The sequence below is a fragment of the Martes martes genome (assembly GCF_963455335.1).
Source record: "Martes martes genome assembly, chromosome: 7".
Lineage (NCBI taxonomy): Eukaryota > Metazoa > Chordata > Mammalia > Carnivora > Mustelidae > Martes > Martes martes.
In genome coordinates, this window is record NC_137894.1 from 347,767 (window position 1) to 371,851 (window position 24,085).

The 24,085-nt window shown below is 55.0% G+C and overlaps 2 protein-coding genes across 6 annotated transcripts in view; one reads left to right on the plus strand and one right to left on the minus strand.

Annotated features, from left to right (window-relative positions):
• Positions 1-19,073, plus strand: SKIC8 (SKI8 subunit of superkiller complex). Of its 4 annotated transcripts, none has more exons than XM_080807951.1 (12): positions 1-49; positions 2,698-2,747; positions 3,525-3,552; positions 5,135-5,240; positions 5,624-5,796; positions 11,381-11,529; positions 11,682-11,775; positions 12,607-12,700; positions 14,125-14,217; positions 14,911-14,989; positions 16,924-17,030; positions 18,670-19,073. In XM_080807951.1, exons 2-11 carry the CDS (start codon positions 2,736-2,738, stop codon positions 17,011-17,013), a joined length of 918 nt encoding a protein of 305 aa, XP_080664077.1. In that variant the 5' UTR covers positions 1-49; positions 2,698-2,735; the 3' UTR covers positions 17,014-17,030; positions 18,670-19,073. The 4 variants fall into 4 exon arrangements, with proteins under 4 accessions (XP_080664077.1, XP_080664075.1, XP_080664078.1 ...); XM_080807952.1 differs by having other exon boundaries at positions 41-117; XM_080807949.1 differs by lacking the exon at positions 18,670-19,073 and having other exon boundaries at positions 2-49; positions 16,924-17,581.
• The window catches only part of DNAJA4 (DnaJ heat shock protein family (Hsp40) member A4), a gene marked incomplete at its 5' end in the record, with an annotated part of 12,120 nt that continues 7,041 nt past the window's right edge, over positions 19,007-24,085 (minus strand). For both annotated transcript variants that reach the window (XM_080807947.1, XM_080807948.1), the window contains 5 exons: positions 19,007-19,440; positions 19,544-19,644; positions 21,553-21,783; positions 22,598-22,825; positions 23,792-23,896. In XM_080807947.1, the coding sequence (XP_080664073.1) occupies positions 19,225-19,440; positions 19,544-19,644; positions 21,553-21,783; positions 22,598-22,825; positions 23,792-23,896 (881 nt within the window). In that variant the 3' untranslated portion in view covers positions 19,007-19,224. The remainder of the gene's footprint in view (positions 19,441-19,543; positions 19,645-21,552; positions 21,784-22,597; positions 22,826-23,791; positions 23,897-24,085) is intronic.

Below are 24,085 nucleotides of genomic sequence, written 5' to 3' on the forward strand. Positions count from 1 at the left end.
GCGAGCCGTGCGTCACAAGTGCGGCGACCGTGCGGCCGGCAGGACGGCGGTGAGTGGACGCGCGTGGACCTTGGGGATGGCGGTCTGTGGGGCCCCGGCGGTCGGGCCGGAGGGCGGGTGAGCGAGGGTGCGCCGGAGGCGGCCACCGTGCTGGTGTGCTCAGGGATGCTCCGGGCCGCGGGCCCGGCGGGGGCTCCTGGGCGTCCCCTCGCCCTGGCTTCCTGTGGGGGCGCGGGGCCCGAGAGGAGGAGGAAGGGTCGCGTCTGGCCTGAGAAGGCCCTGGGCAGCGGCGGGGCGGGGGCCGGCGTCTCCGCGGGAGAGGCCTCTGACCGGAAATGGAAGTTTCCCCGTGGTCGGCCGCGCTGCCTTCCTCGGTAGCGAGCTTCCCGTAGCCGGACGGGGGCAAGCACGGGCCGGGTTCTCTGGACTTGCCGTCCTGGGGGTTCCTGACCGGCCTGGGTAATAGGCGCGTGTGGGGCTCTTCGGAAGCCGTGAGGAGCGAGCGATGACTTCGGCTGGGGAAAGTGGGGGACACTTCCGTACAGAAAGGGTGGAGGAGGAGGGCTCCGGGGGCCCTTCAGCTCTGAAATCACTTGTCATGGGGGGTGACGTCGCCTGGTCACCTGTGCTCTAGCGTGTGTGCACCGTTTACCGTCGCAGAGATCCCGGGGAGGCCTCCTTGAGTGTGAGGTCGTGCGGAGGGTGGAGGCGGTCGCAGGGGTGCCTGCATAGTGGGGGTGGGAGGTTCAGAGAGCTGGTGCGCGAGCTCGCGTGGACCCAAGCCTTGGTTTGAGGAGGCCGCTTCCTGCCAGCCTTGCTGCTCTCCGCTGGTTCCCTCTGCTGCTAAGTACAGATCCGGACTGGAAGGGGGGGGCCGGCAAACCTGGCGCGAGCTCCTCCCTGCCCTCCCTGCCCTCCCTGCCCTGTTCTTGGGTCGCAGATGAGCTAACCCTACCAGCTTGATCGAGATCTTCACAGACAGGTTATTCAGAAGTTGTTTTTCCCGTTACCCTTGGAAAATCTTCGTGGTGGGCTTTTGGGGTTTGCAGATTTAAAGCAAGTAACCTGAGCCTGGATGCCTTCGTTGTGTGGTCTTGTCTCTCCCTGGATGGAATTGGGGGGCATGAATGTGGGTGAGAAGAAGAACTGCACTTTTAGGTTTTCTAATCTCCAGCGGAAATTCAGCATTTCCTCCAGTCACGAGTGCAGGCAGCAAACCTGGTATTGACAGCGTGACTTTGTCAGCGACAGAAGTCACAGCTACGTCCGCGTCTCAGGATACTGCGTAAGCGCAGCACCACAATGAAAGCAGGGTAGCGCTGAGACTTGCTGTCAGGCCCTGTTCTGTAGGTATCAAAATGCAGCTTCACAAATTTAACTTTCATGTTTTGGTGGCGTTTTACATAGGTGTGAGGTTGATGTTTCTTAGTCTCAGGCTCTGTATTTGCAGGTTTGCCTACACGCTAAAATGTCCCTGTGGCCCCACATCAACACTCGCAGCACTTTCATGGTCTCACGTGGATATGTGGCAAAAACTTGGGGTCCCCTGATACATTGTCAGCTGCAGCGGGACAAGGGGACGCTCTGTCTTCTTGTGTCACGTCTCTCATGTAAACAAGGGTCCTTTTTCTGGTCTATTTAGTGTCATGAGTTTTGCATTTTTGTGCTTTTTGTTTGCAGTATCACTGTTAAAATAGCCCCAAACGTGGTGCGGAAGTTTGTGTTCCTCAGTGCACCTCCTGTGAGGGGCCTACAGGGAAATGCGTGTGTGCAATAAACTTCGGTCAGGCTTAGGAAGTGCTATATTGGTCGGGACCTGCCCCAGTGTTTCTCCTGGGAGCAGTGGGGTCCGCCTGCGCTAGTTTGGTGGTCCTGGGGACTTCACAGACAAAAAGAGCCTCGAGTAACAAGCATTGGTTCCCTTTCTAGTCCTGTGCATTTACGAAATCCTGAGAAGGGGTTTACAGGCTTGACAAGGCTGCTGGAGGGTCTAGGGCACACGCACGAAATACGAAGAACCCTTACAGCCTGAGAAGATACGTCTGTTCTTTTTTTTTTTTTTTCTAAGATTTTATTTATTTATTTGACAGACGGAGATCACAAGTAGGCAGGGAGGCAGGCGGAGGTGGGGGGAAGCAGGTTCCCCATTAAGCAGAGAGCCCCATGTGGTACTCGATCCCAGGACCCTGAGATCATGACCTGAGCCACCCAGGTGCCCAAATACATCTATTCTTAAAGGAGGTTTGTGTTTAGCTGAGCCCAGTCCTTGAAGACCCCAGGAGATGGGTGTCTCATTCACATGCCTGTTGGCTCTCGTGGGCATATTTGGCCGAGATCCCTTCAGAGACTATAACCACTTTGCTCCCACATACTTGCCTCTTGAGTTTTGACTAGATAACATTTGCAGTTAAAAGGACCTGTGGTTTTGTGTCTCTGGAGAGCAGCACGGGGTGCAGACTGGTGCCTCCTGATAGTCAGATTTGGGGAGAGGAACACGTGGCGTGGGGTAGGTATAAGTTGAGTCCCTGGGCTCCAAGAGAGAAAGGAGACCTTGCTGCCCCATAGGGCTTGTGAAGGGGACTGCTGGGGCCGACGTCTGCTCCGGCAGAGGGTTGCCTTGTTTTCTTGATAAGGGGACCTCCTGTATCCCTCTCCATCCTGATGACTCTGCTCACTGAACTCCTGATGTTTCCACAGAACCGTTTGGCCTGTAGCCTTCGTCCTCAGTTAAGGAAATGACCAACCAGGTAAGGCCTGTGGTGAGGCACAGAACAGCAGCTGGTCTCCCTGGCAGGTTGGAGGCCAGTACGAGGTCTGGGTGTCTTCGCAGGAGACCATCATCTCATTCCTGCTCTGCTTGGGAGTGCTGGGGGACCCTGGGTACCTAGTCTCTGGAGGGCTAGGCGCCGCACAGCACGCACAGGAGGAGGCTATCTAAGTCTTCTCCGGGTTGATGGAGGGATTGAGGAAAACAGTTTGTTCTCAGGGGTGCCCGGCTGGCTCGGTCACTAGAGTGCATGACTCTTGATCTCAAGGCGTGAGTTCCATCCCCACATTGGGCATAGAGCTTACTTAATTTAAAAAAAAAAAAAAAAAAGGAGCTTATATTCAAAAACAAGAAGAAAACAAAAATCGGAAAGGGAGAGATCTTTGCAGTAAGATTAGGGACAATGGGAACAGATGAGGCAGGCTGTTCGTTTTATACAACTACAAAACTTGGGCTGGAAGCTGGATGTAGAGCCTCCTGTGATCCAACCAGGGAATGCACAGAATGTATCTGTCCCCTCCGGATGGGGGGAGAGAGTACAGTTTCTGTAAGAACTGATTTTCTTCTGGTGCGGTCAGCTCTGCAAGTCTTGGGTGAGAAGGAATCAGGGAGCTTGCAGGATGGGACAGGGTGAGGACGGGAGAGTCGCTAACGCACTGGGGGTGGGGGTGGGGTGGGTGCCAGGGGGGTTTTAGGGAGGGGATCGGATACCTCCGAATCTGACCACTGGTTTGATGAGGCGTCTGTTCTTTTTTAGTACAGTATTCTCTTCAAACAAGAGCAAGGTAAGCAGCCTGCCAGCAGATTCACCTGTGCGAACTCTGTCATCGGGTGTTTCGGGTGTACTGACCTGACAGGCTGTCCCCACGTGACGCACTTTGCGGAAGAAGCAGCAGACGCGGCTGAAAACAGATCCTTACAAGCAAACTGCAGCAGAAGCCCCAGACAACTAACTGGAAAGAAAAAGCAGGAGTCACACGAGAGACTGGGACCCTCCGGGCTGAGGGAAGCTTTCCTGCCTGGGAAAGAAGCCGCTCAAGCTTCCCAGCTACCAGGGTGAAAGAGGGAGACATTAGAGCCTCAGCACTTGCCCTGGGGTCTTCACAACAGCTTCCCCGCTCAGACAAGGGCAGGGGCTCCCGCAGCGACCATGACCTTACTGAAAGTAGGGGATGCAGCAGTGTTGGGAGGGCTGGGGCCTGTCCCGTCTCAGGTTGCAGCTTGCCGGGGGCACAGGGCTTCACGTGAGCCTCATTTCTTCACGCCTGGAAGCGCTGGGCAGAGCCTGGGGGAGTTTGTGGGAACAGCGCCTGAAAGCTCTTGCAGTGTGAGCAGCCGCCGCTTAGGTGGTCTGAAGTTTAAGCCAGAAGCTTTCTTCCTGGTTAGCTCAGGTGGGTAACTGGCTAGTCGGGAGCGCCAGTCAGCACCCTGGCCGGCAGCTCATGCCATCCCCATGGCGCGCTGGCGGACGTGGCTCAGGTGGGCATCATCCTTGAAGCCACGGTGCTGCGTGTGAGTCACAGCTGCTCAGTGCCCAGTAGTCACAGCTTGGAAAGCTGGTCCTCGACGGTTGCTACGCGGCGTGAATAGAGCCTCCGCGTGCACTTGGCACGTGTGTGGACCTGCGCCAGGTCTGCAGACCCCACGGTGAGGCCTTCGCATTTACGGTGGACTTTAGTTCATAAAGAGCTTGGCTTTGAACCCCAGTTCTGCTCCTTCTTAGCTTTTGACTTTGGGTGAGTTACTTGGCTTCTCTAAGCCTCTGATTCTTGTCTGTAAAATGAGGATTTAACAGTGCCTGCTTCACAGGGTTGTTGTGATTAATTGAGATAATATTTATTTTAAAAATGTAGTAACTGACTCATCAAGCATAGTAGACATTTGTGACAAAAGACAAATCAAGCGTGGAGATATTTATTTTCAGACCTGTGCTATTTGCTTTTGAACTGCCTACGCATCCCTAAGAGATGAGTCTTACCAAATTTAGGTCTTTGTTGGGGAAGGGAGGCAGGGGAGCTCCTGCTGGTTTGCCTAATTTTAGCCAGGTGATGGCATTCCAGACTGAGGCACACAGGCAGCATGCTAAAGTGAGAAAGACTCGGATTATTCTGGAACTCCCTCCCTCCCTGGGACACCTGAGATCTGGGGCAAGTGTGTGTGTGTGTGTGTGCACGCGTGCACGCGCGCGCCTGCCTCTGTGTTTGAGAGAAAAGCAGGAGGGAAAGCACTGGGCCAGACAGTAAGCCAGGTGGCCGGTTTACCAGCGGTGTGAACTCATAACTGTTGGAGCAGCATTTCAGCTTCATTGGAGCCCATGAAGTGTAGACATTACGTGCAGATTTTTACGTGAGGTGCTTTCTGTTCTAGCCCATGATGATGCCATTTGGTCAGTCGCCTGGGGGACAAACAAGAAAGAAAACTCTGAGACAGTGGTCACGGGATCCCTGGATGACCTGGTGAAGGTCTGGAAATGGTGAGCACCCTCTCCCCAACAGCCTTGAAGACTGGGGTTTAGGGTTTTTCTTCTGAATTCCCGAGCTGCAATCAGGAAAGTGTTAAGTGTATTCCAGGTAAGGAAGCAGTAGCAGTGTGGTGGTCTAAAAAGGCAGCCAGTTTTTTCTCATTTGTTTTCCTCTTATGCAGTGTAAAGGCCTACAGTTTAAGAGGAAAAAAAAAAAAGTCCCACAGTTAAAACTTGGCTGACTTTGGTGTTCTGTGCTCGTGGGTTCTCTCTGATTCTGCATTTCATAGACCGCGGGTGATGGGAGCAGGGGTGGGTCACAGGGGCCCAGAATTTCAGATGCTGGTACAGCGTGTTGCGTGTGAAGAAACCCATCTCTCTGTCCCCCACCGAAGGTCTGATGAGAGGCTGGACCTGCAGTGGAGTCTGGAGGGACACCAGCTGGGTGTGGTGTCTGTGGACATCAGCCACACGCTGCCCATTGCCGCATCCAGTTCGCTCGATGCTCATATCCGCCTCTGGGACTTGGAGAACGGCAAACAGATAAAGTCTATAGATGCAGGACCTGGTAAGACTCTTCAGGAAGGCAAACTCTCACTGTCCCTTTCCAGACCTCTAGGGATAGAAGTTCGACAGGTCAGGAGTGTCTGGTCGCAGGGGTAATGTGGTGCGTGGACTGTGTGGTAGGTACTGCCTTTGGTAGGGTGGCGGCAGTCCTCCAGCCTGCAGTGTCTCAGCAGCTGAGCGGGGGCTTTGTCTGTCTGTGTGGGTCAGGTCTTACTGCCAGGTAACTTTTGGTGCTAAACCTGTTGAAAAACTCAACGGTTTTCGGAGGCTTTCCATTTTAGAATTGCCAGTTTGGGGTCGTGGACCTGAATTCAGAGGGCCCAGAGCTGCGGTTTGCCGTATTCTGATTTGTTACGTGCGGTGACTGATAGACGTCTCGATTGTAAGGTGCTCTGTCCTTCTAGAACTGAATCGTGGTCCTCTCTGCTCATCATGATTACAGGGCCTGATTCCCAGCATTTGATAGATAGGACACTTGTAGAGTAGCATTTTTTCACCTACTGTAGGACAGCAGAATCTTGTCTCTCAGCCTGGGTACATGTCTGGGGTAATAGGAGTTAATGATTTCGGTGGGCTGCATTAATGTGGAACGAGCAACACAACATCTCAGGCTTCCTGGGAGCCTTCGATCCCCCTGCGATTAGCTGCATCGCATTCTCTGCCAGAGGCTGTCCTGCTGGGATGGGCGACGAGCCCTTGAAGCCGCCTGCCTCTCTGGTGCCCCTGCGTGGGTGGGTGACACAGAAGGTGCTTAGGGGTTTCCTCAACGTGGTCCCCTTGATCGGAGCCCCGGGTGGGTTGGCCTCCCACCGGTGACGCTCCGTAGCCACTACGTTGGAAGGGGTAACAGCCCCGCGGTTCACAGGGAAGCGAGGCTGTCAAGAAACAGAGTGTGTTTCCCCTTGGAAGCAATACTTCCCGTCTATAATTCTTACTGCTGGAGATTTTTGAAGAATGTGCATGCCTAGGCCCTCTTTTGAATCCACTGAGGCACTGTTTTCAGGGCGTGTGGGGTGGGATAAGTCTGGAAAAAGCTACCCAGACACTGACTCCCCAGACGATTGTCTTCACCTGTATCCCCACCTGCTGACATCACTCTCCGAGGACTTGGGGCCCCACACCAGCCCCCAAAGTCTACGAAGACACAGAGCCGGGGAGAGGAGGAAAAGGCAGATCTCTTGCTGCCTTTTTACCCTGGGCACCTAAGCCTTCCCCAGACCCGTGTCACTGAGGTCACCGCGGGGCTCTGCGGCCCTGGGCACGCTGCAGTTGAGAGGAGCACTGGAGTGCTTCCAGCGAAGAGGACCGGTCTGCACCCAGCTTGCTGTCCCCGACACAGTGCCCTGAACATCCAGTATCGGTTCCGTGTTGGCAAGTGCTTGTGGAAAGGAACAGGTACAGAGAGTCGACAAGGGGTCGGATGTCCTTTCTCTCTGGACAAGAATCTGGTCATTACGGAGCTGTTACTGGGGTAGTGAGCGCAGGTGCTGCTGTTGACAGCTGAAGAGCGGCTGAGCCGCCCGGAGGTCACACTGCTCGGGTCCTGAGCGCAGGGATACCGGCAGTCGTCAGAATGTGCACGGGGGACGTGGGTCACCACGAGCAACAGGGAGAAGGGAAAGAGAACACCCCCGATCCCGGAGAATAAAGTGAGGACGCAGTGGAAGGCCGTGGAGGCGCGGGGGAGGGCCTCATGGGCACAGCAGCCAAGCTCCCCGGCGCTCGGGAAGGGCGTCCGCGCCGTGAGACGGGCAGCACGCCCGCGAGCGGAGAGCTGACCCGGCGGTGAGGTGCACTTGGGGACTGCATCAAGTTTCTGTTGTGCAGGTAGCAGGAGTCTTAGCGTGTGGGACAAAAACGCCCTGAATTCCAAGCATCAGGGTATGTGACGCGAAAAGTTCTCCATTGTAAACCAGCTAGTGGGGAAATAGAATAATTTAGGAATGTTATTTTATTAAACTGCAAGGAATTCAAAGCAGATTTTCTAATAACCATTATTCCTGTAAACAGTCATAGTAGGAATGAGAAGCACAATAGTGTTAGGGTAAATGTTAGCCATTAATAAGGAGAGGTTAAAAAGCAGCTGTTTGAGAGATTCGTTATAAAAGCTTTTTCAGATCTTCTCGGTTAATTGAGCATTCTTGAAGTCAATCTCCTTTTTAAAACAAACATTTCATGAGAAAAGTGATAGAGCTAAATTATTTATTACTCCTTTGAATACGTGTTTTGAAATTTGCAAGAGACTGTTGTTTAAGACACCTTGGGAGACGGTGCTGACCCGCCTGTGCTGGGACGTGCTGGGACGTGCTGGGACCTGCTGTCTGCCGTGTGTCGTTGGCAGCGGCCTCTCTTGGTCCCACAGGCTGGGAAGGGCCTGTCTTCTGCGAGCCCTTCCCAGGAATGAGGACGGTGTCTTGGGAGGGAGCCTTTCTCTGTTTTCCCTTTGATCTGGCAAGCAGTGTCCTGTCAGGGCAGGGTGGCAAGACTTGGGGCATGTTCCCCTACAAGAGTGCATATGGCTAACGGGACGGGCAGGTAGTGGGCAACTGGATGACTCCGCGGCCTCTGGGCCCTGATCCCAGAGGCCCCCAGAGCTCTTTGGGATGGCCTCCGAAGAGGTTCCGAGTAGCCCAGGAAACAGTGGCATGTTCCCAGATAGAACTCTAGAGCGCATGGCTTGCCCCGGCGGCGCAGGAGTCTGGAGACCCCCTCCATCGGGCCGAGCAGCACCGCGACGCTGCTTGACTGATCCGGATGACACAAATAGAGCTGGGTTTTGCTCTGAGAAATCACCTGAGAAACAGGTGATTTTTCTAAAAACAGTAGTGCCTCTTTCCAGTCCTTGTTAATCTGTGGTAAATACTTGGTCATATTAGAGTTCACCTGGGGAGCATTCAGGATAGTACGTCTCCAGCGAGGTGAGCTTTCGCTTCTGTGCACTGTAAGGTTTGCCCGTTTTAAGTGTTCAGTGAGTTTTAGTCAGTCACAGGTTGTGCAGGCACCGCTGTGGTCGCAGGCCTCAGGGAGCCCCCTCATGTCCGAGGAGAGTCTGTCCACGCTCTGCCCTCGGCACAGGAAACCCCAGATCTGCTCTCCGTCCACGTAGTTAGTGCCGGCGGGGTTGTGTATGTCCTTTCTGTCCACGCTGCAGCTGTGAGCACTTCCTCCTGTCTGTTTTGTTCTGCCACCCACCACTTGAACACGTGCATTGTTTCTCCTTAGTCTCTAGCAAGTTTCTACTACTTACTACGTGGTACCTACTGTGTAGACGCCGTAGTGCTGCGAACGCCTGTGCACAAGTCTGTGTGGACGCGCATTTTCATTTTTGCTGGGTACACACCCAGGGATGGACTTGCAACGTGTTTCTTAAGTTTGTTTTCACTTAAGAAACTGTCAGACTGTTAAGAAAACAATCCCATTTACAATCACACCCTAACCAATAAAATATCTCTGCACCAACCTAACCGAAGAGGTAAAGGATCTGCACTGTGGAAACTATAAAACACTGATGAAAGAAACTGAGGAAGACACAAAGAAATGGAAGAACGTTCCATACTCATGGATTGGAAGAAGAAAATGGTTAAAGTGCCTATCCTGCCCAGAGCAATCTACACAGTCAATGCAATCCCTATCGAAATACCATCAGCGTTCCTCACAGAGCTGGAACAAATCATCCTAAAATTTGTGTGAAACCAGAAATCGCCGAAGAAATGTTGAACAAGAAAACCAAAGGTGGTAGCATCACAATTCCAGACTTCAAGATCTAATACAAAACTGTCATCATCAAGACAGTATGGTACTGGCACAAAAACAGACACATAGATCAGTGGAACAGAACAGAGAGCCCAGAAATAGACCCTCAATTCTATGGTCAACTAATCTTTGACAAAACAGGAAAGAATGTCCAATGGAAAAAAGACAGTCTCTTCAACAAATGGTGTTGGGAAAATTGGACAGTCACATGCCGAAGCATGACGCTGGACCATTTCCTTACACCACACACGAAAATAGACTCAAAATGGATGAAGGACCTCAATGTGAGACAGGAATCCATCAAAATCCTTGAGGAGAACACAGGCAGCAACCTCTTCGACCTCAGCCGCAGCAAATTCTTCCTAGAAACATCACCAAAGGCAAGGGAAGCAAGGGCCAAAATGAACTACTGGGACTTCATCAAGATCAAAAGCTTTTGCACAGCAAAGGAGACAGTCAACAAAACCAAAAGACAACTGACAGAATGGGAGAACATGTTTGCAAACGACATATCAGATAAAGGGCTAGTATCTAAAATCTATAAAGAGCTTATCAAACTCAACACCCAAAGAACAAATAATCCGATCAAGAAATGGGCAGAGGGGACACCTGGGTGGCTCAGTTGGTTAAGCAGCTGCCTTCGGCTCAGGTCATGATCCCAGGGTCCTGGGATCGAGTCCCACATCGGGCTCCTTGCTCAGCGGGGAGCCTGCTTCTCCCTCTGCCTCTGCCTGCCTCTCTGTCTGCCTGTGCTCACTCTCTCTGACAAATAAATAAATAAAATCTTTAAAAAAAAAAAAAAAAAAAAAAGAAATGGGCAGAGGACATGAACAGACATTTCTGCAAAGAAGACATCCAGATGGCCAACAGACCCATGAAAAAGTGCTCCACATCACTCGGCATCAGGGAAATACAAATCAAAACCACAATGAGATACCACCTCACACCAGTCAGAATGGCTAAAATTAAGACGTCAGGAAATGACAGATGTTGGCGAGGATGCGGAGAAAGGGGAACCCTCCTACACTATTGGTAGGAATGCAGGCTGGTGCAGCCACTCTGGAAAACAGCATGGAGGTTCCTCAAAAAGTTGAAAATAGAGCTACCCTATGACCCAGCAATTGCACTACTGGATATTTACCCCAAAGGATACAAAAATAGTAATTCGAAGGGATACACGCACCCCAGTGTTTACAGCAGCAATGTCCACAACGGCCAAACTAGAAAGAGCCCAGATGTCCGTCGACAGACAAATGGATAAAGAAGATGTGGTGTATATATACAATGGAGTATTAACTCAGCCATCAGAAAGGATGAACACTTACATTCCAACAGCATGGATGGAACTGGAGAGTACTGTGCTACGTGAACTAAGTCAGCGTTAAGAGTTATCACGCAGTCTCACTGATGTGTGGAATTTGAGAAACAAAGCAAACAAGCAAAGGGGGAAAACAGGCAAACCAAGGAACAAGATTCTCAGCCCCAGAGAACATACTGCTTGTCCCCAGGGAGGCCATGGGGGTTGAGGACATGTGTCCTGATGAGTGCCAGGTGATTAAAAGTTTTAAAAGAGAGAAAAACTGTTTACCCGTTTTTCGGAGCGGCTGCACTGTTTTATTCCCACCCATATGTGAGGATTTTGGTTTTTCCATATCCTTGTTAACACTTGGTATTGTCATATTGGTAAAGGATTAGCATCTTCACACATAGGCTTTTGAGTCAGGACGTTGTTTCTAATTTTTAAAAAATCATCTTTTGATAAAACTTTAAATCTTAAAAATTAAGGTCGTACCTTTTCTCACTGTATTTTTTTCCCTTTTTTTTCTGTTTAGTGGACGCCTGGACTTTGGCCTTTTCTCCTGATTCCCAGTATCTGGCCACAGGAACTCATGTGGGGAAAGTGAACATTTTCGGTGTGGAAAGTGGGAAAAAGGAATATTCTTTGGACACAAGAGGAAAATTCATTCTTAGTATTGCATATGTAAGGAAACACAGCAGTCTTTTCTCTCCCCGACTCTGCCTTGTGCACTGTCCGCCGGCGGTGCTCCGAGTGGGCAGCTGCCTTGTGCTTGGGGGAGCGGGCTGGCTTGACTGCAAGGGGTCTCAGATGTCCTCCACACGTTCTCTGCACAGAGCCCGGATGGGAAGTACCTGGCCAGTGGAGCCATCGACGGGATCATCAACATTTTTGATATTGCAACTGGAAAGCTCCTGCACACGCTGGAAGGTACAGCTCTTTCCATTTTGTGCAGATTGGGCTATCAGGTCCCAGAGGACGAGTCAGTCTTTTAGTAAAATGCTGCTAAATGACAGATGAGCTTTAGATTTGCAAAACAGTGATCTCAGTCGGAAATCTGAAATGCCTCCAAGTCTGGGTTTTGTCATCTCGTTACCACCTGGGTGGTGGTCCTGGGACCAGTGAGAAGGGCCCTTTCCTGTGAAGGGGCTTATCTTTTCATGTGTTAACGTGGCTTAGCCGGAGGAGCCGAGGAGGACTGCTTCCTCTGTGTCCTGTTCGGTGCTACAGAACTTTATGATTAGGAAATGACTTTTTGTCAAGAAGTCGAAGGTGGATGACAGCCAGGCCCACCCCAGGGGCCCGCACCCGGCATCAGCGCGTGGGTAGGAGGGCGTCTCCCACTCTGCGCTCTTCCTGCTGGTGTGATTTCTGACCCAGTGAACACATTGCCTCCTCAGTTTACCGCTTACCCAACAGCACGGGACTTGGTAGGAAACAGCACCCTGTTGTGCATCTGTGAAGATCAGAGCGTGTATTTCTTTGCTTGTCTGTGTCCGTAGCAGAGGAGTTTTTCCCAAGCCGTGTGTGCTGAGGTCCAGCTCGTGAGGGAAGGGAACCGAGGAGAAATGGCTCCTGGAGGAGGGGCCCGGGTTGTGTGGATATTTCTAGAACACTGGGAGGAGGGGTCCATGCAGTCATTCCCTGTGTCTCTGACAGAGGCATCTGGGCAGTCAGGTCAGTGACTGTGGTCATTACTAGGGACACTGTCAGTGGGGAGCCCACGATTTGCCGGATTAACAAGGGCTTTGTGAATTTCAGGCCACGCTATGCCCATCCGCTCCCTGACCTTCTCCCCAGACTCCCAGCTGCTTGTCACTGCTTCAGATGACGGCTACATCAAGATCTATGACGTGTAAGTTACCGTGGAGACTCGGGCTTCTCCCCCAGGGCCGGTGCCCTTCCTGTCTGCCACTGCTCGGAGGAGTCCTGGGTCTGGCAGGGACTTGTGTGCAGGGTCCAGGCATCGCTCCCCCTTCCGCATCCCTGTCCTTGAACTTGGAATGTCTCGGGCTGCCCCCTAGGATCAGTACTTCCTGCCTGTCTTCAGCCATTCCCTCTCTTGTGGGCCTCATGGATTTTAAGTTCCTTCAGGGCAGTCAGCTGTGTACGGATGAGGAGGCGGAACCACAGGTGGTCGCTGGCCCAGAGTGATGGCAAAAACGTGGCCCTCCCGCAGGCTGCCCTCTGCCCTGCCAAGGCGGCTGTCTGTTCACCCACCACCTCGCTGCAGGTCTAGATGAAGGAGGCTCTCTGTGGGTGCTTTTGGCCACAGGTGTAGGAGCAAGGGGTCATTCTCTTCAGGTCATAGCCATCTATGGTTGTAAGCTTGTGCAAGGCCCCTTCCTCCCGGACTTCCCCGCTTCAGCCTCCCCGGGAAGGGGATTGACTGTCCTTGACCCTTCGACTCAGTACGAGGCGTGCCTCCGGTTCACACCTCCCGAATGTGGCCTCCTGGTGCCCCGGGTACACACGGCCCACTTGTCCGCGCCCCCACGGGGAGTGGGCACCGGGATTGACTGGGATTGCCCCAGCCCTGACTGTCCGTGTGCACACCCTCGGGTGGGCCTGTGAGGGCTTTCCCGGGGTCTGCGCGGGGAGCAGGGACACTGAGGACAGGAGGTGGTCAGCAGGGCAGCGAGCAAGAGCTGGCTGAGTGCTGGGGCTTGGAGGGGTGTCCCTGCCCAGCTGTGCCGGCTTGTGGGTCCCAGAGCCCCAGGTCGCTGTGGCTGACGCTTCAGTGCCCGACTGCGCGAAAGACCATCATGACTACAGTTCCGGCCTCCCGACTAAGGGGGACGAGTGTCCCCGAAGTTCAGAGGACGAGCCCAGCCTGAGACGGTTCCTCTGAGGCCTCCTGCCCTCCGACCCCCTGCAGTGCGCTCTGTGCTGCCCGAGGGCCTGCGCCTCAGTCGGGCGGCAGGGTTGTCCTCCCGCCCCTGCTGTCGGGCTTGTGCTTACGTGGAAGTAAAAATGCCTTTTGTCGTTAGACCTGTCTTGTTCTCGATTCGATTAAAAATGGCCTCTCTGAGCCCCATCGGTTCTAAGGAGTGAGTGTGGACGGCTCCAGGGACAGGAGCACTGGCCCCGCGTGGAGAGGGCGCCGGCAGCGTGGCGGGCTTGGAGCCAGCCGGCTTGCCCTGCTGCTTCGCTTTCCCCGTCTCGGCAGCTATCTTGCCTTGCGCCGTACTCTGCCGTGGGGCAGGTCGCACATTCTGTGCTAATGTTCCGGTAAGACTTGATGCCGTCTCCGTTTTGTCTGATGCTCTCCCGTTGCAGACAACATGCCAATCTGGCCGGCACACTGAGCGGCCACGCGTCGTGGGTGCTGAACGTTGCCTTTTGTCCGGATGACACGCACTTCGTTTCCAGGTACGTGTGATTCTCAGCCGCTTCTTACATGCTAAGAAGGTGAAGGTCATCTTTTATGTATTGTCTTAAGATTTGAAGATGGTCTGACCCTTTATTTTAGGTAGACTTTTGTTTTCTGCGTTGGTTTTGTCGGTGGTTGGGGTTTTTTTTAAGTTAGGCAGGTAGTTAATTGTCCTTCGCCAGAACAAAGACAGATTCTTTGGAACAGTTCAACTTTGAGCGTTTCCTTATGTAGGGACTTTAGGGATCTCTGTGGTCCAGTAGTCACGTACACTGCATACATCTGTGTGCGGAAGTCGTGCCTTTGGAGCCCGTGTCGCTCAGGCCGAGGACGGCCAGGTTCTAGCATCGCACAGCTACAAAAGCATCTTCGTTTAGAAGTAGCCTTAAGTGGGGGCTTTCCCAGCCCCGCCCCCACCGACCTGGAAACAGGCACACGTGTCGGAGATGCCTGATGGGAACCCAGGGATGAGGACTGGGCAGATGAGAACTTGAGGGACGTGGCCGCTCCGTGCGTAGGAAAAGCCACCAGAGAGGCCAGCACCCAGAGCTCCCTGGGGCCCCTGCTGGCCAGGGGGCACACAGGTGGGCAGAGTGTAGGTGAGCGAAGGAGGGTGGAGTTTCTGGTCAGATTCCTTCCAACTTAAAACCAGAATACAAACTTTTGATACTAACGTTCTCTTCTGCACCTAGTTCATCTGACAAAAGTGTCAAAGTTTGGGACGTTGGAACGAGAACATGTGTGCACACCTTCTTCGACCACCAGGATCAGGTACAGCAGAGTTCACATTCGCATTCCTTTGTCTTTGGTTGCCGGCGTTGTCTGAGTGCCGCCAGTGATACCCGTCCCTGTTCCCGGCCTGCTGCTGGGCTGCTCTCCCTGCGTGGGTGGTCCAACAGCCAGCGTCCTGCGTGCACTGTCTGCGCCATCGGCCTGGAGAGCTGTGAGGTGTGATGTCCCTTTGGGGGCCAGAACACACAGCACTAGCCGCATGGCCGTCCAGTGCTGGTGCCCGGAGCATGCCAGGAGCACTCTTCGTGGTGTAGTCTGCCATGGCTGGCTCAGGAAGGGCCTTCCTCAGAAGTGCCTGTTGCTCTGGGGCGCCTGGTGGCTCAGTCGGTTAGGAGTCTGCCTTCGGCTCAGGTCATGATCCCAGCATCCTGGGATCGAGTCCTGCATCGGGCTCCCTGCTCAGCGGGGAGTCTGTTTCTCCCTTTGCTCATGCGTGTGCTCTCTCTCTCAAATAATTTTTTTTTTTAAAGTGCCCGTTGCTTAAACACACAGCACTTGTTATTTTTAGAGGTGTCCACAGACGTGGTGTGATGTTTTCTTTTTTATAACATACCCAAAGCCGTAAATTCTTATAGGTTGTTTTGCTTTAAGCAACATTGGTAACTTTTGCTTCAGTCTTTAAATGAGGAGGACGGGCTCTGTGCTCCCGCAACCTTTTTGTCTTTGCCAGCGTGGATGTGAAAGGAACTAGGGCTCCAGGGAAAGGCAGGAGTCCGCACGGCGCCTGGGCTCCTGCATTTCTAAGCAGCTCCAAGTGAGGCCCATGTTGCTGGTCCCAAGTAGCAAGTCTCAGGAAACTGGTCACTTTAGGGAAGAAAATGCCTATAGCAGTAAAAAGTTGGCTTTTAATATTTTTAATGAACATCCTGGGGTTTTTATTTTTCATTTTGTCTTTTTTTTTTTTTTTTTAAGTAATGGGCTTGAACTCACAACCCCAAGATCAAGAGTCGCACGTTCTGCCGACTGAGCCAGCCGGGCGCCCTGATGGGCTCTTTGGAACGTAGCTTAACGCTGACGATGCTGTTCCTGCGTGCTCACGTCTGATCCAAAATCATTGCTGATGAAGTTGGGGGGTTCATCTTGATATTTCACCATGAGGGTGAAGCCTCCCTGGGCTGGTTTCCCTGCACATGAGGCTCAGAGCGTGCTGTCGTCTCAAAAGGGCTTTTGGGGTAGAAGGGAGGTCATCGGCCCACCCAGTGACAACACTGGACTCAGGGCTGGAACCCCCACTTGGGGTCAGAGTGACAGGCTGACCTGGTCCAACTCCAGCCACATCACCTTTGTCAAACCAGTGCCCCATGCTGGTTGCTGGCTCAGCTCCAGGGCCTGGCAGGCTCCAAGGGCCTTAGAGAGCATCCCTGGCTGGGGGCGGGGCACAGGACCGAGGGGACGCCCCCGGGTAGTCGTGGGCCGCCTTCTTTCAGGAGACAGTGAATGAGAGCCCATGCTGGCCCCTCGCAGATGCCTGCTTTATGGCACGAGGTCACGACTCCCCAGAATCTGAAACTCTGAAAGTTTATGGAGTGTGGGAGGTGAGGGAATGATAAACAGTAGCAACGCAAGGTGCTGGGTTAGGGGAAAGGCCCCATTCCCGATGGCTCAGCACCAGAACAGCCCCATCTGTCTTTCTCGATTCAGTATAGTGAGTACACAAGGGTGTTTGTTCGTAAAGAATAAAGGCATTAGAGGGGCACCTGGGTGGCTCAGTGGGTTAAGCCTCTGCCTTCGGCTCAGGTCATGATCTCAGGGTCCTGGGATCGAGCCCCTGTGTCGGGTTCTCTGCTCAGCGGGGAGCCTGCTTCCCCCTCTCTCTGCCTGTCTCTCTGCTTGCTTGTGATCTCTGTCAAAATTTTTTTAAAAAATTAAAAAAAAAGAATACAGGCATTAGAAGTTTTATTTTTGATTTACAGGTTTGGGGAGTAAAATACAACGGAAATGGCTCAAAAATTGTGTCCGTGGGCGATGACCAGGAAATCCATGTCTACGATTGCCCTGTGTAAACGCCACTCTCAGACCGGTGTGTACATCACGACATTCCTTACCTTTCTAGCATTTATTGGAGCAGAAACCTAAATTTTGTAGAGACAGATCAGTCTTTTCATGTTCTATTAGAAATGCTGTTCGTGCTCGAACATAAAGTGTTCATAACACAAACACCGTGTTCGTGAACAGGCTTTCTCAGCTGCCCTGGTGTGGGTGGGAGAGCAGGAGGGGTGTCTGCCCCAGAGATGGCGGGGTCCGGTGCTCCCGGCCGAGAAGCCCAGGCTTGCTCTCCGGAGGGTTGGGTCCCACACACTGCCGGTCTCAGAGTGGGGTCCTGAAGGGAACGGGGTTTGCCCTGCTGGGGGTGTTCTGGAGTCCCGCCTGTCTAGGCATCTACTTGATAGCCTGAAGACATCACCTGCCACACTGTGCACCTGATGGCTGCACAGAGGGTTGTGGACCCTGCTGCCTCCGCGGTGTCCCCAGGCTCCAGCCCTGCCTCCGGCACCCCAGAGGCTGGTGCCCCTTCAGCGGGGCCTGTGTGAAAATGACTCACTCTGAAGATAATTGCTTTTTATTAATGACTTCATACGCCTGTGAGATCGCATGCTTGTCCCCCAGGCCCATCACCCTCAGGATGAAGCCCGGGCCCCTCTCCCGCCCCTTGGCCTTAGCAGCCCTCCTGTAAGCACAGCCGTGGACGCTTCCCCCGCCCAGCGTCGGCACTCACCCCACCTCAGGTCCGAGCTCCCGTCTGCTGGTGTGAGGCAGGCTGGCCCGTAACACCCGTGGGGGAGCTCCCGAAAACGTAAACAGCCAGAGCCGCTTGTCTCTCATTTAATTGCACAGTGATGGGTGTACAGGGGGAGTGAGTTTTAGGCAACCCTCTCCAGATCCCATCCCCACGACCAGGGATCGGGAGCTGAATGTGGTTCCGCCCCCAGCAGTCACTCAGTGGGGGAGACCGGGGAGTTGCGGTCCACTTGTGGATGGGTTTTCACACGGGCTTGGTTGGAGGAGTGGCTTTTAGGTCTGTCCTGATCAATGGTCAAAGCAGGGACCATTCTAAGCAAGTGGCGCCCACCCGCCTGGTCCTGCTGGAGCCTGGTGGCCCCCCCCCCAAGCCAGCTCAGCCCAACTGTGTGGGCCTGATGGACCCCCTCCACCCCCCTGCGGCGGCCCCTGGCGTCAGACTCTGCTTCTCCAGAACCAAGGGCGGGCGGTCTGGTGAACAAGCGGCTTCTGCCCTCGCCCAGCCACATCTAAAGCATTTTCTGCCCTCAACAGCCATGGGAGGGAAGGGACCGGTGATGGCTGGGGCTGTGGCAATGCCACGTGAGCTGTGGCCGCCTGTTGGGAGTGAAGCAGTGAGGACTGTCCATCGGGGCAGGCGGCCCACGCCACCATGCACAGCAAAGCCGTGTCCCGTGGCCGTGCAGCCAGAGGAATGACCTCTGGGAGGAGGTGCAGACAGACGTCTGTGCCTTCCCAGCCTGGGCTGCTGCTCCCAAGGCCGCTGCCGAGGCTGCAGGGTGTGTGGGGGCGTCCTTTTCTTCACGGTAAGCGCTTGGGTGGGAGAGCATTGCAAAGGCTGCCGGTAGGAAGTCATCACGATCACAAACAAGGTGCAGGGCCCCAGCAAACAGTATGTCAGCCTGGTCTGTCCTCACAAGACCAGGGAGCTTCCAGAAATTTCCGAGCGAGATGATCACACACCCACTGCAGCCCCAGTGCAGCAGCAAGGCTGGTGGCCCCGCAGCCCTCGCCCCGTGAACCAGGCCCCGGGGCCGAGCACAGGCCACAGACATGCTTCTGTTCTGGAGGAGGACTGTCTAGAATCTAGACTCAGCAGCCCTGGAGGCAGGGCAGGAAAGCCGCGCCGGGGGCGCTGCCCAGGGCCCTGTAGGGGGCTGCCCTGGCCGACAGGACGCAGCAGAACCCCCCGGAGCAAGTGTCAGTGCCGTCACTGGCATCTCAGAAGTGTCCTGAAAATGTAAATAGACTCCATGTGCAGACCGGAAGTGATTCACACTTGAGACGTTTAAATATAAATTAAGCTATAACTTAAGTGACAACCAAAGAAAAAACAAAAGAAAAACCGAAAAGACACTCAGCACCTGAGAAGGCTGAACACATACACAGGACACCCCAGACACGAGGCCGTTAGGCGATGCCATTTTCATTGTGCCAACGTTACACTCGGGGCGCTAGCCCGGCCGCGCGGCCGCTCACGCCGTCTGGCACTGCACCCCGGCCCGCGGCCCATCGTCGTCCTCCTCGTAGGCCTCCCGCTGCTGCCGCCAGTTCTGCTCGCCGGGGGTGAACTCCTTCAGCTCCACCTGGTCCATGTCGTCTGTGACCCTCACCTTCTGCCGCGGGGGCAGCAGGGCCTCCAGCTGCGGGAGCTTGTCCTGAGGAAGCCAGTGTTTCTCGGGAAAGACGACCTGCGGGGGCGAGGAGCGAGCGGTGGCGGCGGCCCCGGCGCGGTGGCCCCGGCGCGGTGGCGCGCCCTCACCCAGCCCGCGGCGGCCACGCTCAGGAACTTACGAGGAACTGGATGATCAGAGTCCCCTTCTCCAGGGCTGCTTTGTAGACGGGCATCCCTTCGTTGCGCACACACCTCAGGTCCCCGTGCCGGATCACCTCGCCTGCCGCAGAGAAGGCTCAGTCACGGAGTGCGAAGACCCTGCCGGGGCCGGGGGTGGGGACACGCCGGGGTAGCGCCCGGCCCCTCCGGCGTGAGGTGAACGAGCGTGAAAAGCGAACCCCGGGCTTGGGGCTGGAGGCGGTCCAGCCCACACTGGGGTCTGCTGCGAAAACTTTCAAAAGGCCTCACAGGGTTTGGACCCCAGAACTGCAGAGCGGCACATCTAAAAATCCCATCTGCCCCAACAGAAAGGAAGGGCCGAAGAGTCTTCCTCGAGGTAAGCTGCTCCGCCCGGCAGCGACGACCCAGCGAAGGGCGTGAACCCCGCGGGGGAGGTGCCGAACACTGACTGCCGGACAGCCCGCTACCCACCGTGGACCCTCTCCCGGCCATGCAGGGGCGCGGGGCCTTCAGCCGCAGGGCCTTTGGCGGTCCTGTGTGCTAGAAAGTTCCATCTCCGTTCCTGCCCCTCACGCTCCTGCCTCTGACTGGGCCGGGAAGCCACCCGCGGAAGGCCCCCCGCCGGCTGCCAGGGCGCCTTCCCCACCCATCCCGAGTCTCTGTGCCCTGACGGCAGAAAGAGGAGACAGCAGCAGCGAAGGGATGAGAAATAAGGCGCAGCTGCAGGACGGTGAGGGAGGACAGGACACGGAGCAGCGTCAGTGAGCAAGACGGACGAGAGAAGTCTCCCGGCAGGAGGTTCTCCCAAGCCCGGGCCTCCCGTCACCGCGCTAGGAGCAGGGTCTCCCCTCTGGCCCAGGTCACCAGCAGGGTACTGCCCGTGCACAGTGGGACGCCGGGAGCCCCGCGACTGTGAGGCTTCCCACGCCTCCCTGTGGACGCTGGCCTGTCGCGCCCTCGGTGCCACAGTCAGGCCTGGGGCCTCGAGAGCAGACCCTGAACCCACACCTGCTTGCGACCTTCTCCCCTCAAGCAGGGAGGAACTAGGGACCTGGGAGGGGTCGCGGCTTGCAGCTTCACACGGGCGTTGCCTTACAGCACGGTGCCCAAATGGGCTTAATTGTCGACAGGCGGGGATGACCTTGGTACTGTGTTTATTTTTACAACTTAATGTGAGTTTGACGTTTCCAAATAAGAAGTTTTTTTAAAAAAGAGAAAAACTGATCAAGGCTTGGATACAGAATCCATATCCTTTTACGTCCAGAAAAGGAGAAAACGGTGCAGAGAGAAGCAGCAGAAAAACCGAACGAGGCCATGCGAAGGAAGCAAGCACACGGAGGCCGGCCCCTCTAGGGTCTGCGCACCCTGCACCGGCCACCGCCGCCCAGGGACGGGCAGGTCACGGCCCACCCCAGCCCCAACAGAGGCCCGCTGCAAGCTACTCCCTGACCCTGGCGGGGAGGGGGTGGGTGTGGCGAGGGGACCAGAGCAGCTCCACACATGACCAGAGTGTCCGCCAGCACCACCCCCCGCCCAGACGCACTCTGACACGGATGACCGGCCTTCATGTTGCCAGAGGCGGCTTCGTGTGCTGGGCGCACGCGCCCTGGAGGACGCTGGCAGTCCTCGGTGCTGCCCCCCTTGCCTGTGCGTGTGAGCAGCCGAGGCCAAGCTGACGGGCAAGGTCTTCTCAGGAAAACTGGACCTGATGGTGTCTCCCACGTGCCCACAGCATGGAAGCTAGAGGGACGTGTGCAGGACAGACCGCCGCCATCTGAGGTATGGGGCTTGTCCCCAAGATTCCTGCTGGGGGCCCTCCCCCTGATTTGGAATACTTTCTAGGAGCATATTTAAAGAGCTCATAAAATTCTCCAGTCATGAGCAGTGACTCAACTTGAGAGCAAAGGACGTGGTGCTGACGTCAGGGGTGAAGTGGGGCTAGCGGCCAGCAGTGTCCCAGGCGCGCCCACCCAGCCCAGCACTCAGAGACGCGCCTCTGAAACCTTACCCGACTTGGACGTGATCACGAGGATTCGATCATCCAGCGTTTTTAGCGTCTTCTTGAAGCCACAGAGGGCTTCCGAAAGCTGAATTTTCATTTTCATGATCAAGTCGTGGCCGCGTCTCTGAAAGACACTATGATCCTTCTGATCAAGCACAATTATGACATCGCCAGGCTCCAGCTCAGGCTCCTGGTCTCCTTCTCCATGAAACAGAATCTTTTGCCCATCTTTCATACCTGTGAGACATCATCCTTTCTGATTAGCATTTCTCTTAAAAACCGCACACTCTACAAAGCTCTGAAGACAGCACACAGCCCTTTGGGGACTTTGACTCATCAGACCTCCTGAGCTCGTGGGCACCAGCACCAGAGCAGTGGCTGGGATCGCCACGCCTGCCCCCCGCACACCCACCACGGCGCGCCCGGGTCACCATCCACTTCCTGCTGCACCCCGGGGCCTGGCTCTGGGGGCACGCACAGCCGCATGCTTCCGCAGAAGTCCTGGAAAAACGCCCTCCCGGTGTTAATTTGTAAACTTTGGTCTCATCTCTCATTAGTTCATATTCACCGGATTAGGAACTCACAGAATAATGCAGAAATACCTGGAGAGCTTCTAACCATGAGAAAGGCCTTACAATGACAGCGTCGGGCAGCACGGAGATGGGGGAGGGCCATACCTGGGAGCATCTGGGCAGTGGGGTGACCGGGTGCAGGAAGGAGCCCTCTGGCCGGCAAGCGGCCAAGGCGGTCAAGAATGATTCCACGGGAATGGTTTGAGAAGGGGGAGGGTAGTTAACCAAACTCAAGGTCCAGCACCTTTCAGAGCACTGGAGAACCTTCAAAAGGGTTGTTTCTGACCCGGAGGAAGCCAACTGCGGCACACAGACTGTGGCTGCTGACCGGCCCTGCAGTGGAGCAGGGAGGGCGGGGGGGGGGGGGGACCAGCGTCTGCGGCGCAGTGTTCCAGGTCCCAGACGCCCGACCTGTGCGCACCACGGTCAGCCCCCAGCAGCACACCAAGCGGGGGGAGCGCCTAGCTGTGCGGCCTCACCTTTCTCCACGTGCACCTCGATAATCTTCTTCTCGCGGATCACCTTGGAGCCACTGCAGCTGTCGCAGCGGTCCTTGGGGCTGATGCGCTCTCCCTGGCCCTTGCACTCGATGCACACGGTCTGGATCTGCTGCACCATGCCCGGCCCGATCTGCTGGATGTGGATCTGCATGCCGCGGCCCTTGCACAGGGGACACTTCTCCACAGACCCCTTCTTCCCGCCGACGCCTGTGGGGGACGCGGGACTGAGAGCCGGGCTCCTCCACGGGCGGCCCGTCCCCCCTGCCAGCAAGGGTGGCCAGCACCCCCTCCATGGGACACTGGGGTTGGAACTCTGTCTACAGTCTTGGTCGGCAGTATATAGTCTGGAGGATCCTAACCCAGCAAGGAACATCCAGACATTAACATGTGACTGTGAGTATCCGTGGCTTTGGCCGTGCCGGCCACGTTCATTACATGAGCTTCACCAGCTGGGCCTCCAGGTGGCCAAGGGGGCTGGGCTGAGAGACGAGGGCAGCAGCCCCACTCGGTCAACTCAAGACCATGTGCATCTGAGGTCCCCAATATGACTGTTCTTTAAAAATCCTAGTTTGGGGGGCACCTGGGTGGCTCAGTGGGTTAAGCCTCTGCCTTCGGCTCAGGTCATGGTCTCGGGGTCCTGGGACCAAGCCCCGCATCGGGCTCTCTGCTCAGTGGGGAGCTTGTTTCCCCCACCCTCTCTCTGCCTGCCTCTCTGCCTACTTGTGATCTCTGTCTGTCAAATAAATAAAAATAATTTTTTTAAAATCCTAGTTTTTAAAAATCGTGTTCGTTAAATTTACGTGTGAGTCAAGGGGCTGTAAACCACAGCCAGCGTCCGTGGGTCCCGGGCTGCTCTGCCTGTTTCTGCCCACGCTGCCAGGGACCTGAAGCACTTCCTGCCCAGCTCTGTCACAGGACAGGTTTGCTGATCCCTAAGTGGGGTGAGCCCTCTGCACTTTTATGGGTTTACAGTAACGATCTACATGTTAAATAAACGTCAGTCCGAATAAAGAACGTACATGGCACAGCAAGACAGACCCGGCCCTTAGGCCACTGGTTTGCAGTCTGTTGGACCCTTATATTTGAAAAGACAAAAAAATGATTTTTCTCCACATTACGGAACAATCTGAACGGTTTCCAGGTCTAAGGGACCACACCTGTGGGACTCATTACCTTCACATTTCTCACAAATGACGTTTTTCTGGAGGGCCAACTTCTTTGTGACTCCATTATACAAATCTTCGAGAGTTACAGACAGCTGATGGACAACGTTCTTGCCTTAGGGGGAGAGCGGGAACAGAGCAATGAGTAACACGGCAGGAGGTGCAGCCGCCACGAGCTACGGCTGCAGAGCCATGCAGGGCGCTCCCTCCCCTTCCGAGGGACGGTGCATCGGCCACACGCCCTCCCCCGCCACCCCGGCCAGCCAGCACAACGAACACCCTTTGTAGCTAAGAGCCAACCCCT